This window comes from Octopus bimaculoides, chromosome 25, assembly GCF_046866305.1.
Source record: "Octopus bimaculoides isolate indiv1 chromosome 25, ASM4686630v1, whole genome shotgun sequence".
Lineage (NCBI taxonomy): Eukaryota > Metazoa > Mollusca > Cephalopoda > Octopoda > Octopodidae > Octopus > Octopus bimaculoides.
The window spans coordinates 10,625,063-10,648,550 of NC_142952.1; the positions used below are offsets into that span (position 1 = coordinate 10,625,063).

The 23,488-nt window shown below is 37.4% G+C and overlaps 1 protein-coding gene across 18 annotated transcripts in view; it reads left to right on the top strand.

Annotated features, from left to right (window-relative positions):
• The window catches only part of LOC106869790 (regulator of nonsense transcripts 2), an 80,794-nt gene that overhangs the window by 3,441 nt on the left and 53,865 nt on the right, over positions 1 to 23,488 (top strand). For 8 of the 18 annotated variants that reach the window (XR_016238348.1, XR_016238349.1, XR_016238346.1 and 5 more), the window contains exon 2: positions 22,681 to 23,105. Coding sequence is in view for 13 of the 18 variants with exons in the window: in XM_089341877.1 (XP_089198003.1) it covers positions 22,699 to 23,105 (407 nt within the window). In the remaining 5 variants the exon portion in view is untranslated. Of the gene's footprint in view, positions 1 to 10,265; positions 11,374 to 13,592; positions 14,004 to 22,680; positions 23,106 to 23,488 lie in introns of those variants that run through there. The other 10 variants (XM_089341879.1, XM_089341875.1, XM_089341876.1 and 7 more) reach the window with 9 other exon arrangements.

Here is a 23,488-nt window from a genome sequence, read left to right on the forward strand (position 1 = left end):
ATAAATTCAAACTCAACAATAAGCCCAGATGGATTTCTGACTTTTCTCTTAAAGACATGTAAGGAAGCTGTCACAAAACCACTGCAGATACTTCTCCAGGGTTTTCTTGCGTGTGGCAAACTTCCCAAAGTGTTAATAAAGGTATAATATGCCTTCTCCATAATGGAAGAAGCAGAACTGATACTAAAAGTTATCTCTCTGACCACACATTTTAGCGAGATAGTAGATCACATTGTCAGAAGGAGGCTGATCGTGTTCCTCGAAGAAAATTACTTGCTCATAAACATGCAACATGGCTTCTATCCAGGGGAGGAGCTGCCGCACACAGCTAGAGCAGCATTTTGACTGGAAAGAACAACACCACCACTCAAAGTTAATCATGAAATTGATCCAATTGTGCTATCTCTGATGAGACATCAATCCTTAGTGGAGTCCCTGAGGGAAATGCAATGCGACCACAGCTGTTTGTGGTAGCTGTCAGACATGTTCTCTGTCATACAGTCAGCCACTCTCACCAGCCATGCTTCATGATACAAAAGTGTCAGAATCAGTCAAGGTCCCTGATGACATCCTCAAACTGTGAGTGGCTGCATGGCTTCTAAGAAGTCAGACAGTCATGGCCAATTGTGCTATCTATAGGGAGATATCAAACCTTAGCAGAGTCCCTGAGGGAACTGTAATGAGACCATGACTGTTTGTGGTAGCTCTGTCAGATATGCCCTCTGTCATACTGTCAGCCACTCTCACCAGCCATGCTTGATGATACAAAAGTGTCACAAGCAGTCAAGGTCCCTGATGACATCTTCAAACTACAGAAAGACCTGAATGCAGTGTACAGGTGGGCTGATGAAAATAACATGCAGTTCAATGCTGAGAAGTTTCAAACGTTCTACTATTGGCTCACATACAGATTGCAGTTGGAATATACAGGACCGGTGGGTAGAGCAATCCCAGAGTCAGTGTTAGTGTGTGGCCTGCATCATTTCATATGCATATTACTAAGATGGCAACACAGTACAGGTGAGTGACTGGTTATATTCTGAAATTATTCAGAACAAGGAAAAAGGATACCATGCTACTTCTATGGAGAACGTTTGTTCTTAGTGGTGTAGATTACTGTTGCCACAAAGCACTGAATTAATAACAAAACATGAGGTAATTCAATGCCACTGCACAAAGATTGACTTGGTTTAACAGATGAGCTAGCAGGAGAGGCCAAAAGAACAGGCTCTGCTTCCTAAAGAGAAAACATGAAAGATATGCAGAAGACATGAAAAATATACTCAGAGTTTCATACATTCACTTATCTATTTTTCCTGTTTGCGTTATTAAACCTGCATGTGTATAGGCGTAGGAGTGGCTGTGTGGTAAGTAGCTTGCTTACCAACCACATGGTTCCGGGTTCAGTCGCACTGCGTGGCACCTTGGGCAAGTGTCTTCTACTATAGCCTCGGGCTGACCAAAGCCTTGTGAGTGGATTTGGTAGACGGAAATTGAAAGAAGTCCATCGTATATATGTATATATGTTTGTGTGTCTGTGTCCCCCAATATCGCTTGACGCCCGATGCTGGTGTGTTTACGTCCCCATAACTTAGCGGTTCGGTGAAAGACACCGATAGAATAAGTACTAGACTTCCAAAGAATAAGTCCTGGGGTCGATTTGCTCAACTAAAGGCGGTGCTCCAGCATGGCCACAGTCAAATGACCGAAACAAGTAAAACAGTTTTTAAAAAAGTGTGTGTGTGTGTGTGTGTGTAGATATAAATGGTTACCAATTTTGTGGTGTAGGGAGGGTGCACTCAAAGATGAGGTATTATGGTAAAATTACGTAAGTGTTAATGTTACATAATATGGATTCCATGTATTTTTTAAACTTGTAATGTGTAACCGCTTCTTCAATTCTTTTCATTCACTTATATGTGTGTGTGTATGTTTGATTGATTATTGTTTACACACACACACACATGAACGGTTTGTATTTTTAAACCGAATGTAGTTTTCTGGTGTTATATTTATTCCTGAAGATGTGTAAAGAAATTTTGATTTATTAAGTCTCTTTATACTGAAATATATATTGAAGAAGAAAAATATGTTTATTTGAATATATACGTTTTTGCGTCGTAACTCCTTTATTATTATTAATACATATATATGTAAATATGTATATGTTTGTGTGTATGTGTGTATATATCAAATAAAAAAAATGTGATATAAAGGGATGATAACGAATCATATGGAAAGAAAAAGAGAACCACAATGGATACAAAATATGCTCAATCAGTCATCAGTTCTAGACCAAATATCATTACAATTTCAATACCTTTCAGTAATACAGGGTGTTTCGACTAAATTTGATGCGTTTTTGAAGTCTCCCTTTTTCAGGAACAGCTTGATGTACTGGTGAACAGTCAGTGGCGTTGGAGGGCATAACGATTAAAGTTGTAGTCGAGAAAATGTTAGCTGACATGGAGGATTGGAGTCCAACTCAATATTGGAAAAGAGTTATCTGTACCATGAAGATTCATGTCAGGTATGAAAATGCCAACATCATGATTGCTGCTCATTGCTCTGTGAACACCATAAAGGCTGTAAGATGCAACATGGACAGCTGCAGTAGAGACTACAAAGCTGTGGTCAATATGAAGGGACACAGCAAGCAGTCTGACTGCATCTGCATGTCAGAATTCATCCTACAACTGCAGACAGGGTGATGGAAGATCTGAACAAGGAAATCTGGGCTTTGGTGAGAGAGATGGGTGTTTGAGTTGCTACCATGAATTTGGGCTCTGAGTGAAAACCTTTTCCGCAATTCATACAAGAGGTGCAAGGAACAAATTCTGACTGTCAAGAAGAACTGCTTGATGACAGCAAAGAAGCTCCTAAACAAGATAAAGCATCCTGTTTGGGCTGGGGATGACCTGGTCCCTCTAAGATGAAAAGAACTTCTGCCAGGACCAGTTACAGACCAACAGGTGGCTTGCCTACAATACATATGATGTCCTACATATAATGAGACCCAAACTCCCACAAACTGTGAGGGCCTTTGAGTATGCCTCCAGTGAGGGAGATGTCATGCCACTTCACATCTTTGAACAGGGCCTTAGACTCAATTCAGATAGCTATGTGAAGCTGCTGGAGACTGTTGTCAAACCCTGGCTGGAGAGGGTTGCTGCTGGAAGGCCATATGTGTGGCAGCAGGATTTGGCTCCTTGCCATATACCTCCAGAAATAGTCAGCAGTGGTTGTTGGAGAATTTCTGCAACTTCACCGGCCCCACTCTCTGGCTTCCTAACTCCTTCAATTGTAATCCCATGGAATACTCTGTGGTTGAGAAAGATACTAACTGCTCTCCCTGCAACAGCAAAGCTAAGCTGGTGCCGAAGATCAAGGAGATGTTTGAAGAAGATCATCCCAAGGATATAGGAACTCATGTGCCAGGTTCTGGGGCTATAGAGGAAGCCAAGGACAGCTAATTTGTGTAAACTGTCATCATAAGTTGTGTAAACTGTCATCATAAGCTAGTTGGTATTTTTGAAAATACTTTTATTTTGGGGTGAGATATTGAGTGAGGAGTAGGCTTCCCAACTACATGGCTTCAGGTTCTGTCCCATTGCATGACACTTTGAGCAAATGCTGTATACTAAATCCCTGGGCCAATGAAAGCCTTGTGTGGGGGTCTGTAGACAGAAACTGAAAGCAGTCTATTGCATGTATGTTTGTGTGTCCTTGTCTAATGTCACATGATTGTAGTAAATGAATGTCATTCATTTCTCAACATTCTGCGGAAACCTGTCTCACAATGGGAAAATATTATTATCTTGTTTGGAAACAGGTAAGGGTTGCTGATGGAAAAGGCATCCAGTCATAGAAAACCTACTTCAATAAACTGTCTGACCCATGCAAGCATGGACAAGTGGATGTTAAATCTATGAGAATATGATAGTTGGCTGAAAGGTTCATAGGCTGACCATGATACTCTCATAGAATGCGACCAAATGTTTATTTTTCAACATTGTCCCCCCCCCCCCTTGCAGTCCACACACTTCTTCTGTTGGTGTTGCAGTGCTTGGATCCCATTGGTGACGAAGCTTTTATTCTGTTGGTCAAAAAAGCCATCAACAGCAGATATAACATCATCATCACTACGATACTGGTTCCTAGCCAAGTGCATTTTTTCATGTTCAGGAACAGATGATAGTGAAATGGGGTCAAATCAGGAGAACAAGGTGGGTGACCAAGCAGTTCAAAGCCACAGTCATGCACAGCTGTCATTGAAACCAAAGACTTGTATGAATATATATATATTTGTATGAATACTTGTGCTATATAGATATCTATGTGTGAATATGCGTGTGTATCGTGTAGCCACATACTTGCTTTTCTTGGACTTCTTTTCCTTCTCCAGACCTTTCCTTTTTCCTCTTTCTGATGAAGCGTCATGCGCAAAATGTTATACCCCCACTCTCTTTTTTCCCCCTCTTATACTGTATGTCCTTTTGACTTTTGTTGTTTTGTTATTTGCTAGTTTTAATTTGCCTATAGATCGCTGACCACTACATTTATATATTTTTTCTCTTTGTTTCTCTCCTTATTTCTTTCTGTGTTCCTTTCAGTTGAAGAGTGTAAGCTCGAAACGTTAAAGACTTTCTCTATTCCCGGGCGTTAAACTAATACATCCATTTGTTATTTACACCACCTGTCTTCGTCTGTTCTTTTTTTCGTAAATTCTCCCACATACATATATATATATATATATATATATATATATATACACACACACACGTGTGTGTCTTGTGGTTAGGATCCCTGGTTTTTGTCCAGGCAGCCCAAGTTTGATCCCCAGTATGGGAATGTGTTATGTTCACGTTTCATGGTGATGCTCCATTATGACTGCATGGCTGGAACATAAAAAAGAATATGTATTTATGAACGAGTGTGCATATGTATAAATGTGTGTGTATATATATATATACATTTGTACATATATGTGTGTGTGTGTGTATATATATATATATATATATATCTATATATATACAAATAACAATGTTTTATTTTTATTTATGTAATTTTCACTGTCTTGCCTGCATACGGTTTGGTATTTCGCTGAATTTCTTTTGAGAACTATTAGGTCTTAGTAGACACAACATGTGATCTTCTTCTAGCTCATTAAATGTCCACTTAGTGGTCATCATTATATATAAACATATATATATGTATATATATATATATATATATATATAATACAAAGAATATATATGCATGTATACACACATATATATGTACATACTTACATCTACATGTGTATATAGATGCATATCAGGGTACAGGACGTTAAGACAATGAACTACAGACAATGGAACGAACACATAGGAAAACAGATAGCCACTTGGAATAAATCCTTCGTCAGCTGCCTCTATTCTAACTAGACGTTTCGAAGATATATATATATATATATATATATATATATATATATATATATATATATATATATTATAAGGTTTTTAAACTTTTAAATTTTCATATTCAAAATTTAAAAGTTTAAAAACCTTATAATATAAATATAAACTGTGAGAACGACCCTTAAGGAATCTAGTTAATGATCTCCTAAGGTAAGTTCTTATGCTATATTGGTAACGGTTGCTACATCCTCTGGAAAAATTATCATATATATATATATGTATATACATTTGTACCTATGTGTGTGTATATATATAAACATGTTTCTCTTGACATCATCAGCAAATCAGTTGAATGTATTTGGTGTGTCATGATTCTCACAACTAAACTGCTTATTTTGTGGGGGAGCTGCTTCTATCTCTCATGTCTTGTAATTGATATTTCTTCTTGACAGGTCATAAGAATGTAATATCTCTTGATATAGCTCTCTCTTTCTCTTTAACCCACACTCTGTCTACAATGGTACACTAAGTTTCTCTCTTCCCTCTACCCATGAGAAATGACCTGACTGCTATCACTCCCAAACACAGTGCACACCCTTTAGTTTTTTTCTAACCTCCTGTGACCTAGGCATTTCTCACTAAACCTGTGTAGCCTCTTTGAATGGAGGGCTGGAACATATCCTCTAATGGAGTTATTGCTGTTAATGTTTTCTTCAATAGTATTGTAGTGGCGTGAAATTATAGCCGCCATTGAGGAAGTACTATTCTGTGCATGTGCTAGGGACTTCACCACCGGAAGCCCCTTGAGTTGCGCATGCGTAGTAAAACTAGTACTTAAAGAGTGAGTTTCATTTTCTCAGACAGTTGCGCGACAGACCTTCTACGCGACAACTCCTCGCTCCTCAACGAAGCACTCTTCACCTCGATGCCTTCGATGGTGATAGCTACTTGCTTCTCTGGCAGGCATCAAGGAAGCTCTTAACCTTCCAATACCAATTACAACTTAATCAGTGGCTGCTAAGCTGAGTGACACAGGATTTATAAAACCAAGCATCATCAACAATAAAACTTATTTTTATTATGTTGTTGAATTGTTCTAATGTCTCTTCATATATAATGCTGTTGAAAGGTGATAGAGAGAGACTAATGTCTTTATGACAACTATCAAACTTTTACAGTATTAAGACAAGAGTCACTACAAATAACAAGAAAATATTGTACACCATCTATATTAAGCACACAATTACAATCCTCAGAGTTGCTACAAAGACTAGACAACATTGTTGTTGATGAGGTATCCTGGTGATCTCATGGCCTCAGCATAGCAAAATTTGCATCATAATGACTGACCTTCCTCTTTGAGGTCAGAAAATATTTAATTTTTTAACTAAGTAACCCTTATAAAACTTGAGTAAGATTCAAATCTGGGACAGCATTGCTATTACACATGGAGAGATCCTAGACTATATTCCAAGCAAAGCCACTCAATTGATTAGCATTAAGTCTTTCACCAATATCCTCCAGCTTCCTTTTTCAGATTATCCTGCTGTCTCCTCTTTCAGTTAACTACAATAACCTTTGCTCATCAGAGCCAGCAGTCCTGATGCTACCTCCATTCAAGCTCTGCAGTCACACTTGCCTTCCCTTCTCTCATACTGTGCAACTCCAGACCCTGCCAGAACTACTTCATCCAGTCCTCTCTCCTAAGAAGATTTCCCTTCTATACTAATATTTTCTGACAGTTGTTTTAAGTGTACCATAAACAATGCTGATTTTAAGAGTCTTGAAGGGCTTTTTATCCAGACCAAACCAATTTGAGATTAAAAAAATTAGTGACTTTGATGCAAAGTGGAAAGCAAAGGTGCAGGCTTCCTCTGCGAGAGTCCTACTCACAGAACCATTATGGTTGAGAAGTGGAGAAAAAGAAGACCCTACAAAAGTTAGTGGCAGATTCCTTTGGTAAGGAAACAATAAAGATCAGCAACAGTTTAATAGCTCAGAGATCTTGAGGGCTTTGTGCTGCTATGTAGCACTGAAGCATCCCTCATAGTTAGATTTTTTAAGGAAAAGAAACTGGGTTTTTTTCTTGAATTTCAAAATATGAAGAAGACATTGCAAGTGAGAACTGGCAACAGATATGAGTATTTAGGGAGGGTGTTAACAACAGTTAATTTAGAGGGGACATTGGGAACAGTTATTACTTTTTAGTGAGGGCAGTTGTAAGAGTTATAAGTATTTTTGAAAAGGACAGCAACCAGTTATTTGCATGTTATGAGGACAGCAATAATTATTTCAGATAAATAAGATTTATTATTGGGAGGGCAGGGGGAAACAGTTATTTTTGGGACTCTGATAAGATGCAGTGATGGCTACGTTATAGATATTATACATTTATCTGTTGAGGACCTCAGTAATAAAAGGATTTGTATTTTGAGCAATCCCAAGGTTTCTACTTTAGTTCATGCTTAGCAGAGTGGGTAGCGGTGGAGAGTTAAGATTTTATTTCTGTGTGTATGTGTGTGTGTGTGTGTGTGTGTTTTGCTATTGAAAACATCAAGGTTAACATGAACCAGTTGAAGGATGTTTTTGAGGTCTTCTCTATTCATAGAGTTCTGTGCTGGTTTTGGTGTGAATTGTCTCAGCTGCATGTGAATGATACTTGGGTGGGTGAAGGTTTTGCATGTGAATGTCAGTGTCATGTGAAAAAGAGATGATTATTTTTGGATGTAATGACAAGCTAGTCATTGATGTATGGATCTCTTGGGAGATTTGAGGCATTGAGTTTTTTGTGATCTGTGGGTGGGATCTGGGTTGGAATGAAACCTGCAGGTATTAGTGGAAGGAGGTTTGATCAAGAGGTTTAGTTGTTTTTCGTTTTGCATCTCAGGGACGTGTAAATGACAATGATGTATTGAGAAGTCATGAGCATCCCCATACTTAGAGCCTAGTTTAAAATCTTGCATCAGAGCAGAATCAGCTCAATCAGCTATTCATTGGTCAGATGATGGTTTTAAACCAGGTAACACGACTTATACGCCATTTATAACAGGATTGCATTAGGAAGTTAATCCATTAAAAAGAAATTACTTTTGAATTAATTCCATATGACTTTGGTGTGATCTAGAGCATTTATTTATTTAACAGTATTTAACAAATAGGTTTATTGTCAACTTGGAGCTAGTCTTTCTCATTCCCAAAATGAGCCTCCCCCCACTTAATTTTGCTCAGATTGCTTTCAATTTTGGTGAATCGATGCGACCCTGAATTTTGATTATGACTAACCAATTACTTTATTTTGTAAATTAAAAAAATCTGATGTTATTTAGAATTAAAGTTGGGAAATTTGGGCAATTTTAGCCAATCAACAGACAGCGTGGCATTAGCAGCTTGTTACCATGACAACTGCACGCTGTGTTGTGGTTCACTGTTGTCTGTGCAGCTGTTGTCTATGTTGATTTTTCACACTTAGTATTTTTACATATTTTTCCTTTCATATTTTTACATATTTTTCATTTCATATATATTTTGGGACTCATTGATCCAGATAGCTGGATTTATGATTTCACTAGGTTAATTCTATTCATAAAAATTTAAATTAGGAGCATCTCTTAAACTGTTAGCTTCACATTTCAACAGCTTAACTGAAATTTAGCACGCATAACAGGAATTGAGAGGGATATCGTGGAACAGAGAAACTGTGGGTAATACAAATAATTTGACATTATTTTTGAATTCTGCTTATTTTTGAATTCTTTTCCTTGGGACAAATTCTTTGTTGACCAGTGTTATTCTTGTTGTATCCAAGCATGAAAACATTACTCAACTTTGGAGTTTTGGAGACAGACGTCCCCTTTTCACACACACATGCACTTATATATTAATGATGTACATAAATACATCATCATCATCATCATCATTGTCGTCATTTAACGTCCGCTTTCCATGCTAGCATGGGTTGGACGATTTGACTGAGGACTGGTGGACCAGGAGGCGACACCAGGCTCCAATCTGATTTGGCAGAGTTTCTACAGCTGGATGCCCTTTCTAACGCCAACCACTCCGAGAGTGTAGTGGGTGCTTTTACGTACCACCGGCACGAGAGCAGTCAGGCAGTACTGGCGACGGCCACACTCAAAATGGTGTATTCTACATGCCACCTGCACAGGATCCAGTCCATCGGCACTGGCAACGATCTCGCTCGAATGTCTTTTCACGTGCCACTGGCACAAGTGCTAGGGAGGCGACGTTGGTAACGATCAACGGCCACGCTCGAAATGGTGTATTTTACGTGTCACCTGCATAGGGACAGGTATACATAATATTGAAGTACGCATAAAGTAAACACTTGCAGACAAATATATTAATATAACAAATTTTAAAATATGATAAAAACATACAATCAGTGAAAAGACTAAAGAAACGGTAAGATGATACATGTCGATTTTATTAGGTATTTCTGTTTATTTAGAAACCTACAATATACATGTTAGATGTTAAACTATAAATTTCACAGGGTACAACCCTAAAGTTAATACCGCTCTGCTAAACGCAGAAAATTTCTGTCTCGCTATTGGCTAAAAATACTCATTTTTTTTTTTTTTTGATTTTTAAACCTCTAACTTTTTCTCCAATTTTTTCTCTCCACAACATCATACCTTCAAAGTAATGAGACTGGAAGGTTACATTATTATAGCCGATTTTCAGATTTTTTACTTCCTTTTAAAAAATGAATATTTTGCAAATGAAAAAAAAACTAGATCCGTCAACTTTGTTTCCATCCTTTCAGAGGTCAATAAAATAAAGTACCAGTCATGTACTAGGGTTGACGTAATCGACTTGTCCCCTCGTCTTAAAATTGTTGGCTTTGAACACTCAACGGAGCGGGGTCCGTTCAGCAGAGTAACCGACCGTAGCAGTCTTAAGCTTGGGACAATAAAATAATAATAATAATAAATCGAGAATAAAATTCCAATGGCACTCACTAGTTGAAAGGAACTAGTTATTAGAGTATCACCAATGAAGAGGCTTGTCCATTCTGACGTATAATTAATTTATTCACCGACAATACTAAGAAATGGTTAAGATGTGACCTGACATTCATTACACGTTTTTTGCATAGAAGAGATTTGTGGTTCCTATCTACCCTAACCTGACTAAACTCTGAAAATTGAGGCAAGTAAGTTTCTTATTAATAGGTCAAAGAAGAAAAAGAAATAAATTTTAGGTGTCAGGGAGTGAGGAATTGTAAAGACTGTCTGTTGTCGGGGCGGGTGGGGAGCTGGTCCTACGTGTTAGTGTGGGAAACAAATGGTATAATAAACTTGTAAAAAAAAAAAAAAAAAGGGCTCAAAAAGCATTCCCCCCTGCTCCCAGAAAATCCCTATCTCGTTCAGCTGGTCCTGCGTTCAAGTAAATTGGGCGTGTATAATCCACGGGGTCTGCACGCGGTGCCCTAACCGGCGGCTTACGTAGTCGCGTGGGCCATACTTTGTTGCGCAGGCCTGGCAGTTGTAACCTCCATGTATTTTTTTCAATAGACGTTGCAAGGCGAGAAAATGACAGTTATATAAAAGCAACATGTGTCAGACACATCAATATCGATCGAAATTTTGCCTCTTTTTCTTCTTTAAGATCTTTTCATCACTTGATAGCAGTTGTTAACGTGGTCCTGATGTTATCGTTAAGGTCAGCTCTGATTGACTGTAGACACTCCAATCTGATCATCGTATCTTGTTTTTACAGACTGTGTATCTAAGACTACGTTATACCGAGGGCTCTCTTTTATTTTCTTTTAAAGACTAGGGTATGATTTGATTAAGATTTGGCTGCTATTTCCAGCAGATCGAGGCTAACAGCTAAAAGTGGCGTGGATGGTTAAGCTGGGATAAACAGAAATGAGTTGGTTTTTTTTAATGGCGTTTGAACGTGAAGTGTTATGGATCTGAGCTGCGAGTTCAATCCACGTCAGCATCTGGTGAGTTCGTGTTACTTCTAAAGAAAAAAAACAAAACAAAACAAAACAAAAAACTTTCTCACACCTCAAATACAATTCTTCTGTCTGTTTTGCCTTTTATCTTTTTTTACTGGTTTCGGTAAATTTAAAGTGAACTGTCGCCAAGTATTCAAACATTAAAAAAAAATCGATCTTCTTTTAATGATAAAGACAACAACCGAGTGTATATTTATGACGAAATATAACCGTATTGATTGCCTTTTTTACTTTCATATCTACCTTTAATTTCATCGATATACATGTATACATATATATGTGTGTGTGTGTGTGTGTGTGTGCTATCGTCTGTAAGATATAGTTAAATATGTTATGATTTATATACGGGGGCCAACGAATGAAAACAAGTAAAATGCGGTAAAAAAACATACCAAAAAAATAAGATGCATTTCAGACTAAAGGAATGCCACTCTAACTTGAATTAAACAATAAAGTTTGTTTTCTTGGTAGTCCGAAGTAAATAAGCCCCACCCTCCATCTTTTTCTTTTATCGTTCATGTGTTTTCAGTGTTGTGTGTACACTCAATATCGACATCATTGATTTTCAGAATGTACACAAAAAGCCATGTGTAGTGGTGGTGGGAGAACACAGCTTATTTTTAACCTGTTACAAATATTTACAGAAAATACTTTAGTTTAACATCAATAATAAACGATAGGAGCTATAACTACAGAAATGCCTTTAACCCCTCCCCACTAAAACCGACTATGTTTCTTCATAAATGTCGGAAAACTGGATGTTCTAAACTCAAATTCTCAACGAGTACGTTTCAGATGGTGTAGATCACGATTACATCGGAATTTGATTTGAAAAAAAAGTAAATGCGGGGCTGGTGGGTGATGGATATGTAGAATAGTGTTATATGTTCGTGGTTAATGTCTATTCGAATGCGAGCTGGCAGAAACGTTAGCACGCCAGGCGAAATGCTTAGCGGTATTTCGTCTGCCGTTACGTTCTGAGTTCAAATTCCGCCGAGGTCGACTTTGCCTTTCATCCTTTCGGGGTCGATAAATTAAGTACCAGTTACGCACTGGGATCGATGTAATCGACTTAATCCCTTTGTCTGTCCTTGTTTAGCCCCTTGTGGGCAATAAAGAAATATATATACCAGAACAGAAGAGTGTTATATGTGTAACGATTATTGTTGACTGACCAAATTGTACATACTATACATAACAAATAGTGTTATTATTGTTCGGATGCTTTTCTTGTTCCTGAATAAATATTGATGTAAGGAAATTGTGTAGTACCCATTCAGTGCAAGAATACACAAGCTGGAAATCCTACAGATAGATACTTTACTCACTATCAAAATGTATGGTGAAACAAAAGTTGGCGTGTGTGAAATATCCCATTCCACTCCAATTTCTTTTTTTTTTCGTATCAAATTACGACATATTCGTGATCTCCAGCATCCGAAAAGTATTTGTAGAACATTTTATCCAAAAATATCTCGGTTTTCAGAGAGTTTTGGGGGGGGGGGGAAACGAATCGAAGAGTGTGAACTATCCGAAACTCCACTTCACCTTTTCCGAATACCCCCAATTTATGCCATCTGAAATGTACATCTAGAAAACTTAATTACAAACAGTGCACTTTTCAAAAAGTTAGAAAGAAACGAAGCCGGGAGTGGTGGGTACAATAATAAGAATTTTGTAATATATTTCTATTATACTCAGGTTATTTTCCTTCCTTTTCCCTTGTATTTATTGAATTTGCCAAAATGAAATATCGACAACTGGGTTCCAATATGTAAAGATATAATGGAAGGGGCAATAGCAGAGATAAAAGAAACGAAACTCCAAATAAAAGGTAACCGAGAGATAGGTGGGAACACACGAATGATAGGACAAACATAATAATTATAATTACTATACAATATACTCCTGAATTTATTTATTAAATAATGATAGTAATAATAATAATTATTTATAACATTAATATGGTTACGGATATTAATTAAAATCTGCAAAATTTATTATTTATATAATTAAAAACTGCATAATTTATTATTTATATAATTAAAAATTGCAAAATTTATTATTTATATAATTAAAATCTGCAAAATTTATTATTTATATAATTAAAAATTGCAAAATTTATTATTTATATAATTAAAAACTAAAATTTATTATTTATATTCAGAATGTTTTTATGTCTGAATCGGTGTTGGTGGAAGCTCACTTCCGGTATAGTAATTCTGTTACCCTCCTCGCAATGGTTCTTCTCCCTTCCTCTTCTCCCCTTTAAATTCGATGGTCGACCTCCCCCACATCCTTTGTAAGTCTTGTCTGTGTGACGGACACATGTGGTCATAACTACAGGAATCTCTCTCTTCTCTCTCTCCTGTTACCATCCCCCCAATCACGTAACTACTGTAGTAGCTGTCTCGCAGTCGTTCCAAACCATCATCATCATCATTAGCAACAATAACAACAACAACAACAGCAGAGCTACTGTTTGTTTGTTTCACCAGAAACATCCATGAGGGATTCTTTCTTCGTCGTTGTACACTTGTTTTGGTTTTTTCGACCGTGTCCTCCTGTCAACTAAAACAGTCGATGGTCTGCTACTTCCGTTTACTCCATGACAGGTAATGTATATATATATATTTATATACACAAACACAATTATTGGCTATCTATTTACCTTCTGCTTTCTCGTTTTTACATGGCAGTTAATTAGCAACCATTGTATTTACAAATAAAAAAAACCCTTCGAATTGATATCCCCTCCCTCGAGGCTATATCGAATAAGAATTGTGTATGTGGTGGGTGAGAGAAAAATCGAGGGAGTGATTGTCTATATGAAATGTACAAGTATTTTGTTTAACCCTTTATGAAACTTACACATCCCACATGGCTTTTGTATACATTCTGGAAACTAAATTTATGATGTTACAGAGTGTTTAGTGTGCATCATTATCTTATAACTTACATTGTCCAGTGTGTCCTTCCTGTTTGAAGACGGTAGAATGTGATTTGAGGGATGTTCGCTACTATTTCTCATATAACGTGCGAAGAGAGTCTCTCTTTCTGTTTGTTCAGTACCATCTATATATCTCTCGGCAAGTGACATGTTTAAAATAAGCCGTTAGACGAAACGTGAAGTCCTACCAACTTTTTCATTGTGAATTTACTCTATTTTTAGAATACAACTGTAAATATTCCGTCGTCATTCCTAAACGGGCTTTAAAATTAATCTTCTTTTAACATGCATAAAACAAAGTTACAACTCGGAAGTAAGTTCGTAATATTAACTAACAAACTCCCTCTAATTATATATATATATATATATATATATATATATATATGCATCCACACACACATACACACACACACACATACAACATGCAAGAAACCTAATGATATCAATTAACACTGGACTTGAACGGGTACATTTTTTTTTTGCTTTTCAGACACGTAATTCTACTGTTAATACGATTAATATAAAGAATACACACATCCGATATTTAGGGTTAGGGTTACGCCGAAAACGGTTGGTGTGCGTATTCTTTACCTTCGCATATATATATATATATATATATATATATATATATATATAAATAATACAGATAATAAATGAGTATATGCATATATACATACATGTATGTACATACCTACATCTACCTGTATATATAGATGCATATCTGGGTACAGGACATTGCAAACAAAACGTAGACAAAAAAATAATAATAAACGGGGTACAGAAAACACACAGGCCACATAGAGAACATTTCCTTCATCAGCTGCCACCATTCTAACACTGGCGTTTCGAAGAGTTAGTGCAGCGCATCGTTAAAATGGCTCTTCCCACGGACCACAAATTAAATACAGTGTGAACTGAATGCTTTTTGTGTGGCTCCAGCACTGGCGAGGTCACCAAGTAACTTGCAAAACAAAGATCTTTTGAGAGGGGTGGTAGTTTTAGAAGATTACTTTGTACCAGATGATGAGAAATAAGTATGACAGACATATAAGTAGATGTCTTGCAGTAGGAAATACATGGCTACCCTAGTCAGAGGTAGGGAGAGAGATAGTGGGATGTGCCAGTGCACTCTTAAGGTACTGGTTGACATAGCAGCTAATTTTCCTTCATGTCACCCTTGGCTATCTTTGTTAAAAAAAGAATGTTGGATAATGTAGCCTTATGTCTTAAAATGATGGTCGTGACTGGAAGGTCTTAGATCATAGAACTTCTTGATTAGAGCTCATTTGGGTTTAATCAGCAAAATTAAACCCCCAAAATTACCTGTATATATAAATAACCTTGTTATCTTAAATAACAAATGACTGAAAAACTGCCAAAAATTATACACACCTACACAAGGGTTGGACAAAATCATGGAACTTTTATTATTTGATAGACAGTTGGTCCACCTTTGGCATCAATCACAGTTTTAATATATCAAGGAATTGATTTGTACAGGTTCTGAACGATTGTTGGGGGAGCTTTGAGTCATTCTCTTAGTAAAACCTGCTTTAGCTCATTTGAGGATGATGGCAGAGGGAAACAGCTCCTTGCTGCTCCAAAATGCATCATAAATGTTCAATTATATTGAGACCTGGTGATTGCATATATGTGGGGAAAGCCAATTGGTCTACTCCACCTTTGTGCTCTTTGTACTAATTTTGAATAACATAAGCTGTGTGAATTGACACATTATCATTTTGAAAGTTTGTGCTACCATCAGGAAACAATGTATGTATCTTAGGTTCAAAATGCTTGGCCAAAATACTCAGATTATCTTTGGCATTATTAACTTTGCCATGTAGAACAACAGAAGGGCTGCAAGAATTCTGTGAAATGGCAGCCCAAATCGCCACAGAGCCACCCCCATGCTTCAGAGAAGGAGCCAAACAGTCATTGCTGAAGATTTCTTAGGATTGTCTTCAGAGAGAAACTTGCCCCCAAGTGGGGAAAATGAGCGACCGATGGATTCATCAGAGAAGATGACATTGTCCCATTGGCCACTTCTAATAGTCTAGACACCATTTTTTTCTGCTTATCAATCTTGATGAGGGAATAAAAGAGGTTTAGCAATTGCAGCCTTCTTATGGTATCCAGTTTTATGGAGCTCATTGGTACACAGGGTTGGTAAAGTGATGGTTTAGCTCTACTCTCTTTTTTTTTGCTGCTATAGTTGGTTAATTTTGCTTTCTCCAGAATTATACTCACTAGAGCTGGTTGTACTTGATTTGGGAATGCCAACATAATTCTCAAAACATTGAACAATTTAATAGTTTTAGTGACTGTACTCCAGCAATTTATCCTCATGGGAAATCAGATAAGGTATGCATTTTAACTTATGTAAATATAAATATCTGAAAAAAAATAGAGCTATGTCATGATATATAGTATGAGGTATACATAATGCATATGAACACAAATATACAGACTTGAATAGTTTTGATTTTGTCTCATTGCCAATAGAAAATCTTACATTATTTTGTCCAGCTCCTGTGTGTGTGTGTGTATATATATATATATATATATATATATATATATATATATATATATATATATATATATGGTGCGGTGAATAAATTGTCTTAGAATTACACAAAAATGAAAAAAAACTGACACATAGTGTCAGGAGACGCATTGTGCAACAAAATGGTTCATATTTGGTTGATTAAAAATGTAATGGCAAGTATTTATTGACCTTTTTCTTTCCTTTAAAAATCGGCATGAACTTTCTGGACAACCCAATATATTTATAAAGTTTATTCTAAGTTCTACTGTAATTAAATCACTCTCCTGCCTTCCACTAACTGAACTTCTTTGAATTCGTTTAAAATTTTCATTAGTCTTTATCAGGGTACATCTATCTCTTGATTTGCTACTCTATAATAAATCTTCCTGCACCTGGACACATTTATTATTTAACTCTTTGAAATGATTTATAATCTACAAAATGTATATATATCTTATTGATAATCTTGCTATTTCAGTGTGTCTGGCCTTGTTCTAGATTAGCATAATTTCCATTGGTCGTTGCTGTTACATCCATGCTATCCCTCACTGAGTGGACCTGTCATAGTCCACAACATCCCTCTCATTTTGACATAGTATGTCTAGGAGTACATTATTCAGTGTTTCCTTTTATAAAGACTGTAAGTTGGAATTTGTGCCAGATTTTACTACTAGAATTAGTGACCATATGCATAGTGACTTCTCATAGTGACTTCTCATTAAAGCTGGTAATTCCAATGGAGGTTCTGTGTGGTTGCTCAACCTGTTAAAGACAGCAGCCAGAACTGCTTCAGGTCACGAGATGAGGTAATATATAGTGCATATTGCTGGTGTATGAGATGCACTCTTGCTTTAAACCCCACCACCATTTTATAAGTTGTTGTTGTTGGCACTCCGTCGTTTACGATGTCGAGGGTTCCAGTTGATCCGATCAACAGAACAGCCTGCTCGTGAAATTAACGTGCAAGTGGCTGAGCACTCTACAGACACGTGAACCCTTAATGTAGTTCTTGGGGGATATTCAGCATGACACAGAGTGTGACAAGGCTGACCCTTTGAATTACAGACACAACAGAAACAGGAAGTAAGAGTGAGAGAAAGTTGTGGTGAAAGAGTACAGCAGGGTTCGCCACCATCTCCTGCCAGAGCCTCGTGGAGCTTTAGGTGTTTTCGCTCAATAAACACTCATAACGCTTGGTCTGGGAATCGAAACCGCGATCCTATGACCGCGAGTCCGCTGCCCTAACCACTAGGCCATTGCGCCTCTACATTTTTTTTTTATAAGTATAGTTTGTGGAAAAAACAAATGTATCTTTCATCGTGTACATATTGAAAAAAATTATTTTTATGTGGTTTTGTAAAGAAAATGTATGATTCTGTGCATGTAAGGACAATATTATGACTGTATATTAGAATAAAATATGAAACCATAAATGAACTACATTGTGAAAATACCTGTCGTAATACAGTTTTCAAGATATACAACCTAGAAACTGAATTCCTTGTCTGGTAACCACATATGGTACATAGATTATGTACCATACTTTGTAGTGAGCTTGTTGGTATGAGGAGATTTGTATGTGGTAACTAGATTGACAAAAATGAAGTAATTCACTGACAAGACTGCAATATTGTTATACCACAGAGTACCAGCACTCTCTCTCTCTCATGAGCAAGGTGTAATCTTCTGACTTGTCTACATGGGCAGCACCACCGAAAATTCTGGTGTCCCATCCAACCCATTCCAGCATGCAAAGTGGTTTAAAACAGTGATGATATGTATGTATGTATGTGTGTGTGTGTATATACATATGTAGATGTATTTATGTATCTGTGTGTGTGTGTGTATATATATATATATATATATATATATATAAAAATTTAAGGAATGGAGAAAACGCATGTTATAATTGCATACTTTATTCCTACATATGTTTCAAAGGATTACAACCTATGTGATCCATAGGGATCTGTGATATTCACAGATCCCTATGGATCACATAGGTTGTAATCCTTTGAAACATATGTAGGAATAAAGTATGCAATTATAACATGCGTTTTCTCCATTCCTTAAATTTTTAAATATACTCAAATACCCAAAATTTCAAGGAGTTATTGCCTTAAAAACAGGAACTACACCAAAGTTATTTTGTGTTCTTTGCTACATTGGTTTCTATTAACCCATTTATTCTATCCGAAGAATTTTTATTCATTAAGATAGAAGAAATACATATATATATATATATATATATGAGAATGGAGGAGGATAGCTGCGTGAAAAAGTGCCACACCCTAACAGTTGAGGGAACCCGTGGAAGAGGTAGGCCCAGGAAGACCTGGGCTGAGGTGGTGAGGCAAGACCTTCGTACATTGGGCCTCACCGAGGCGATGACTACGGACCGAGACCTTTGGAAATGGGCTGTGCGTGAGAAGACCCGGCAAGCCAAGTAAGATCGTTGCCAGTGCCCCTGGACTGGTTCTTGTGCGGGTGGCACATGAGATGCACCATTTTGAGCGTGGCCGTTGCCAGTACCGCCTGACTGGCTCCTGTAGGATTTTCGAGCGAGATCGTTGCCAGTGCCCCTGGACTGGCTTGTGCGGGTGGCACATAAAAGACACCATTTCGAGCGTGGCCGTTTTCGTGCGGGTGACACGTAAAAGCACCCACTACACTCTCTGAGTGGTTGGCGTTAGGAAGGGCATCCAGCTGTAGAAACTCTGCCAAATCAGACTGGAGCCTGGTGTTGCCATCCGGTTTCACCAGTCCTCAGTCAAATCGTCCAACCCATGCTAGCATGGAAAGCGGACGTTAAACGATGATGATGATGATGATGATGATGTAAATACATACACAATGTGTGTTTTTAAGATTTTGTCTTACAGTTTGCATAATTAGCCTTCTGTTATGAGAATCACAGATGTCCAGTTTGATAAGTAGAAAATTACCAGCTAAATAGTTCATAGTTTGTGTTTGTGTGGGTGTGTGTATATATATATATGTATATATATATATATATATATATATATGTGTGTGTATCCATGGCTAATCCAGATCCTCTTTACATTACCCGCCAAAACGGTAGGATTGGAAAAGCTTAAATCTGTAAACTTACACAGTTGGATTGTTAAATACAGTGGTTTGTTAACTTGTAGTACTAAGTTCAACTCTCTCTCTGGGTACAGCATAGAGAATGATGGTCCCACATTAGAGTAACTTTTTTTTTTTAAATCTATAATCTTCAGCTGCTACTTCTATGGCTTTCAGACTCTTCATCAATTCTGTATGGCTATTTCATTTGTCTTTCTGTGTATTCTGATTCACATTTAGAGCTAAGCTATATAAAGGTGTGGTTTGTTTGTTTTTTACTTCCTTTAAGCCTGCATAACTCATCAAATTAATTTAGTATAGCATGGGATTTCTTGTCTGATAATAATAATTTCTCACATTGGCACCAGACCAGAAGTTTGTATTGGAGAGATATAATTGAATTCACCCTGGTACATGATGAGTTTCTATTTCCATTTGAGGTGCAGGCTTGGTTCTGTGGCTAAGAAGCTTGTTTTCCAACCATGTAATCTTGTAGTCAGTTCTTCCACTTGACACCTTGGGCAAATATCTTCTACTATTGCTCCAGGTTATCCAAAGTCTTGTGAATGGATTTGGTAGAGGGAAACCAAAAGAAACCCATCACATGTATGTGTGTATGTATTTATATACATACATATATATATATATATATATATATATATATATATATATATATATATATATATATATATATATACACACACTCACATGTATGTGTGTGCATATATACATATATATATATCATTCAATAATAGGATAAAGTCTTTATAAGAATTTATCAAGTAGCTAGCATGAAAAAACCTCATAAGGGAAAAATCCATCATTTATTCCCTGAAATATATTTATTTATATAAGGGCATTACTATACATGAATGCCTCATGCTAAGAGGGACTCTAAGGTCAAACTACCATAATAAGTGTGAATATGTATATATATATATATATATATATATTATATATTATCCAAAAGTATCAGTGCCAAGTAGTGTTTAGGCAGAAGCAAACTTGAGGCTAGTTAAAATATGTTTGTGACATATTTCAACTTTTAAAGGCAAATTCACTGCAGCTGCTATAGAGGAAAAAATTCTCTCTCATGGTAAAAGGTATGAAAACACTACATCTGTCTAGTGCTACCCCAATGGCTAAACAACTAGAAATGTGCCTGGAATCCAGTAGAGGGAAGCACTTGGCAGATATGGTATTTTTACACCTTTTACCATAAGAGAGAATTCTTTCTCCATGGTAACTGCAGTGAATTTGCCTTTAGAAGTTGAAACATGTCACAAACATATTTTAACTAACCTAAAGTGTGTGTATATATAATATTTATTTATTTCTGTGTACTCTTGTCTTGACATAACATGATGGTTGTTGTGAATAAATGTGTTGTTTGTTTCCAGTCTTCTTTAAAAAACATGTCTGGCCATGGAAAATATCATCTTGCTTGAAAACAGGTGGGAGTTGGCAACATGAAGAACATCTGGCCAAAAATGTTTGCCTTTACAAACTATGTCCAATCCATGCAGGCATGGAAAAGTGCACGTTAAATGGTGATGATGATCCCCAGATACATAAAACCGAGGACTGCAGGATATTTTGTCTGCTGGTGTCCTGCTGTTTTTTGTGTTGTTTAAGAAATTTTTTATTTTGCTTTGATGTGTCTATGATGTATCTGTATATATTAGGGAGTTCGGAAAGTAATTGTTTTTTTTTTTCACTACTTTGAAATATGAATCAACCATTCACAAGGTTGAATTGGTGAGAACTGTCTACAAATAGTATATCATCTCTTCCATCTGGCAGTGTGTCATTCGTAGTTATTTCGGTAATTAATTCCATGGAGGGGAACATATTTGCCATTGCTTACTGTATGAGTTTTGAAGAAAACGGTACTGCTACAGAAGCAATGTGTGAAGTGTATCTGGATGCAGTGAAAGCTCGTATATGTCAGCTGTGGTTTAAAAGGTTTCAATATGGTGATTTGATTGAGACATATCTGACAAACCTTGTTCCCAACATAAAAGAAGCACTTGGCTGGGAACCAGCATTGCAGTGATAATAATGTCACGTCTGCTGTTGATGACTTTTTTTGACAAACAAGATCAAAGCTTCTTCACCAATGGGATCCGAGCACTGCAACAATGATAGAAGACGTGGGCTGCAAGGAAACTATCTTGTTGTTGGCACTCCGTCGCTTACGACGTTGAGGGTTCCAGTTGATCCGACCAACGGAACAGCCAGCTCGTGAAATTAACGTGCAAGTGGCTGAGCACTCCACAGTCACACGTGTACCCTTAACGTAGTTCTCGGGGATATTCAGCGTGACACAGTGTGACAAGGCTGGCCCTTTGAATTACAGGTACAACAGAAACAGGAAGAAAGAGTGACAGAAAGTTGTGGTGGAAGAGTACAGCAGGGTTCGCCACCATCCCCTGCCGGAGCCTCGTGGAGCTTTAGGTGTTTTCGCTCAATAAACACTCACAACGCCTGGTCTGGGAATCGAAACCGCAATCCTACGACCGCGAGTCCGCTGCCCTAACCACTGGGCCATTGCGCCTCCACCAAGGAGACTATATTGAAAAAGAAACCTCATTTAGTCACATTCCATGAGAGTATCTTGGTCAATCTATGAACTTTCCAGCCAAACCTTGTAGTAGTGACACTGTGAAGGAATAACTCCTTTATAACTTTTGTTTTTGTTATCTAGATTTAAAAGCTGTTTATCATGAGCAGTTGTAAAGAAGAAAGTGAAAGCTGCCTGTCCCTGTGTGCTTCTAACGGCCATGAGGATGCCGAACAGTTTGACAGAATTTCATCCAGCCAGACCCATGCTGTCTCCTCTACGACCTGTGGAGAGGTAGCCATCCATCCAAACAAGAGCAAGTCACCAAAAATGTCTCCCAGCAGCAGCAGCAGCTCATCTGATGCTGCAGTTCTGCAGAGAACCACCGTTGCCGACATGACCAAGAGCAAAGACTTTGAGACGTTCCACTTGGCACCGAGCAAGAAGGCGGACAGCAAATATTACAAAGAGGAGAGTGCCGAGACTACGAAGGAGAAGAGCCGCAGCAGTAGCAAGAAGGCAAACAAGGAGAGTGGGAAGCTGTATCCTGGCAAAGAAAGTGTAAAATGGTAATTATTGGCGCTTTTCTCATTTCTTTGGGTTTCAGTTCTCAAATGCTTTGGTTGACTTTGATAAAGTAAGAGATCATTTTATAAAAACCAAAAACCTGTGAAGGTGTCCTGGAAGTGGAAATTTTTATTTCTTAGCTCATGATTTAACCCTTTAGTGTTTGCATTATTCTGCCAAAATTAATGCTTTTTCATCCACATTGTTTTGAACTAATCATACATTATCTTGTAGCTATGAGATTTTGATGAGGTAGTTGTTAATTTTTAAAACGATATTGTAGGGTTGGTGTGAGAGACCAGATTTGGTCAGTTTGAACATAAAACAGGCAGAATACTTTTAGCCGGATATGGCCGGTTTAAATGCTAAAGGTTTAAATATGCAT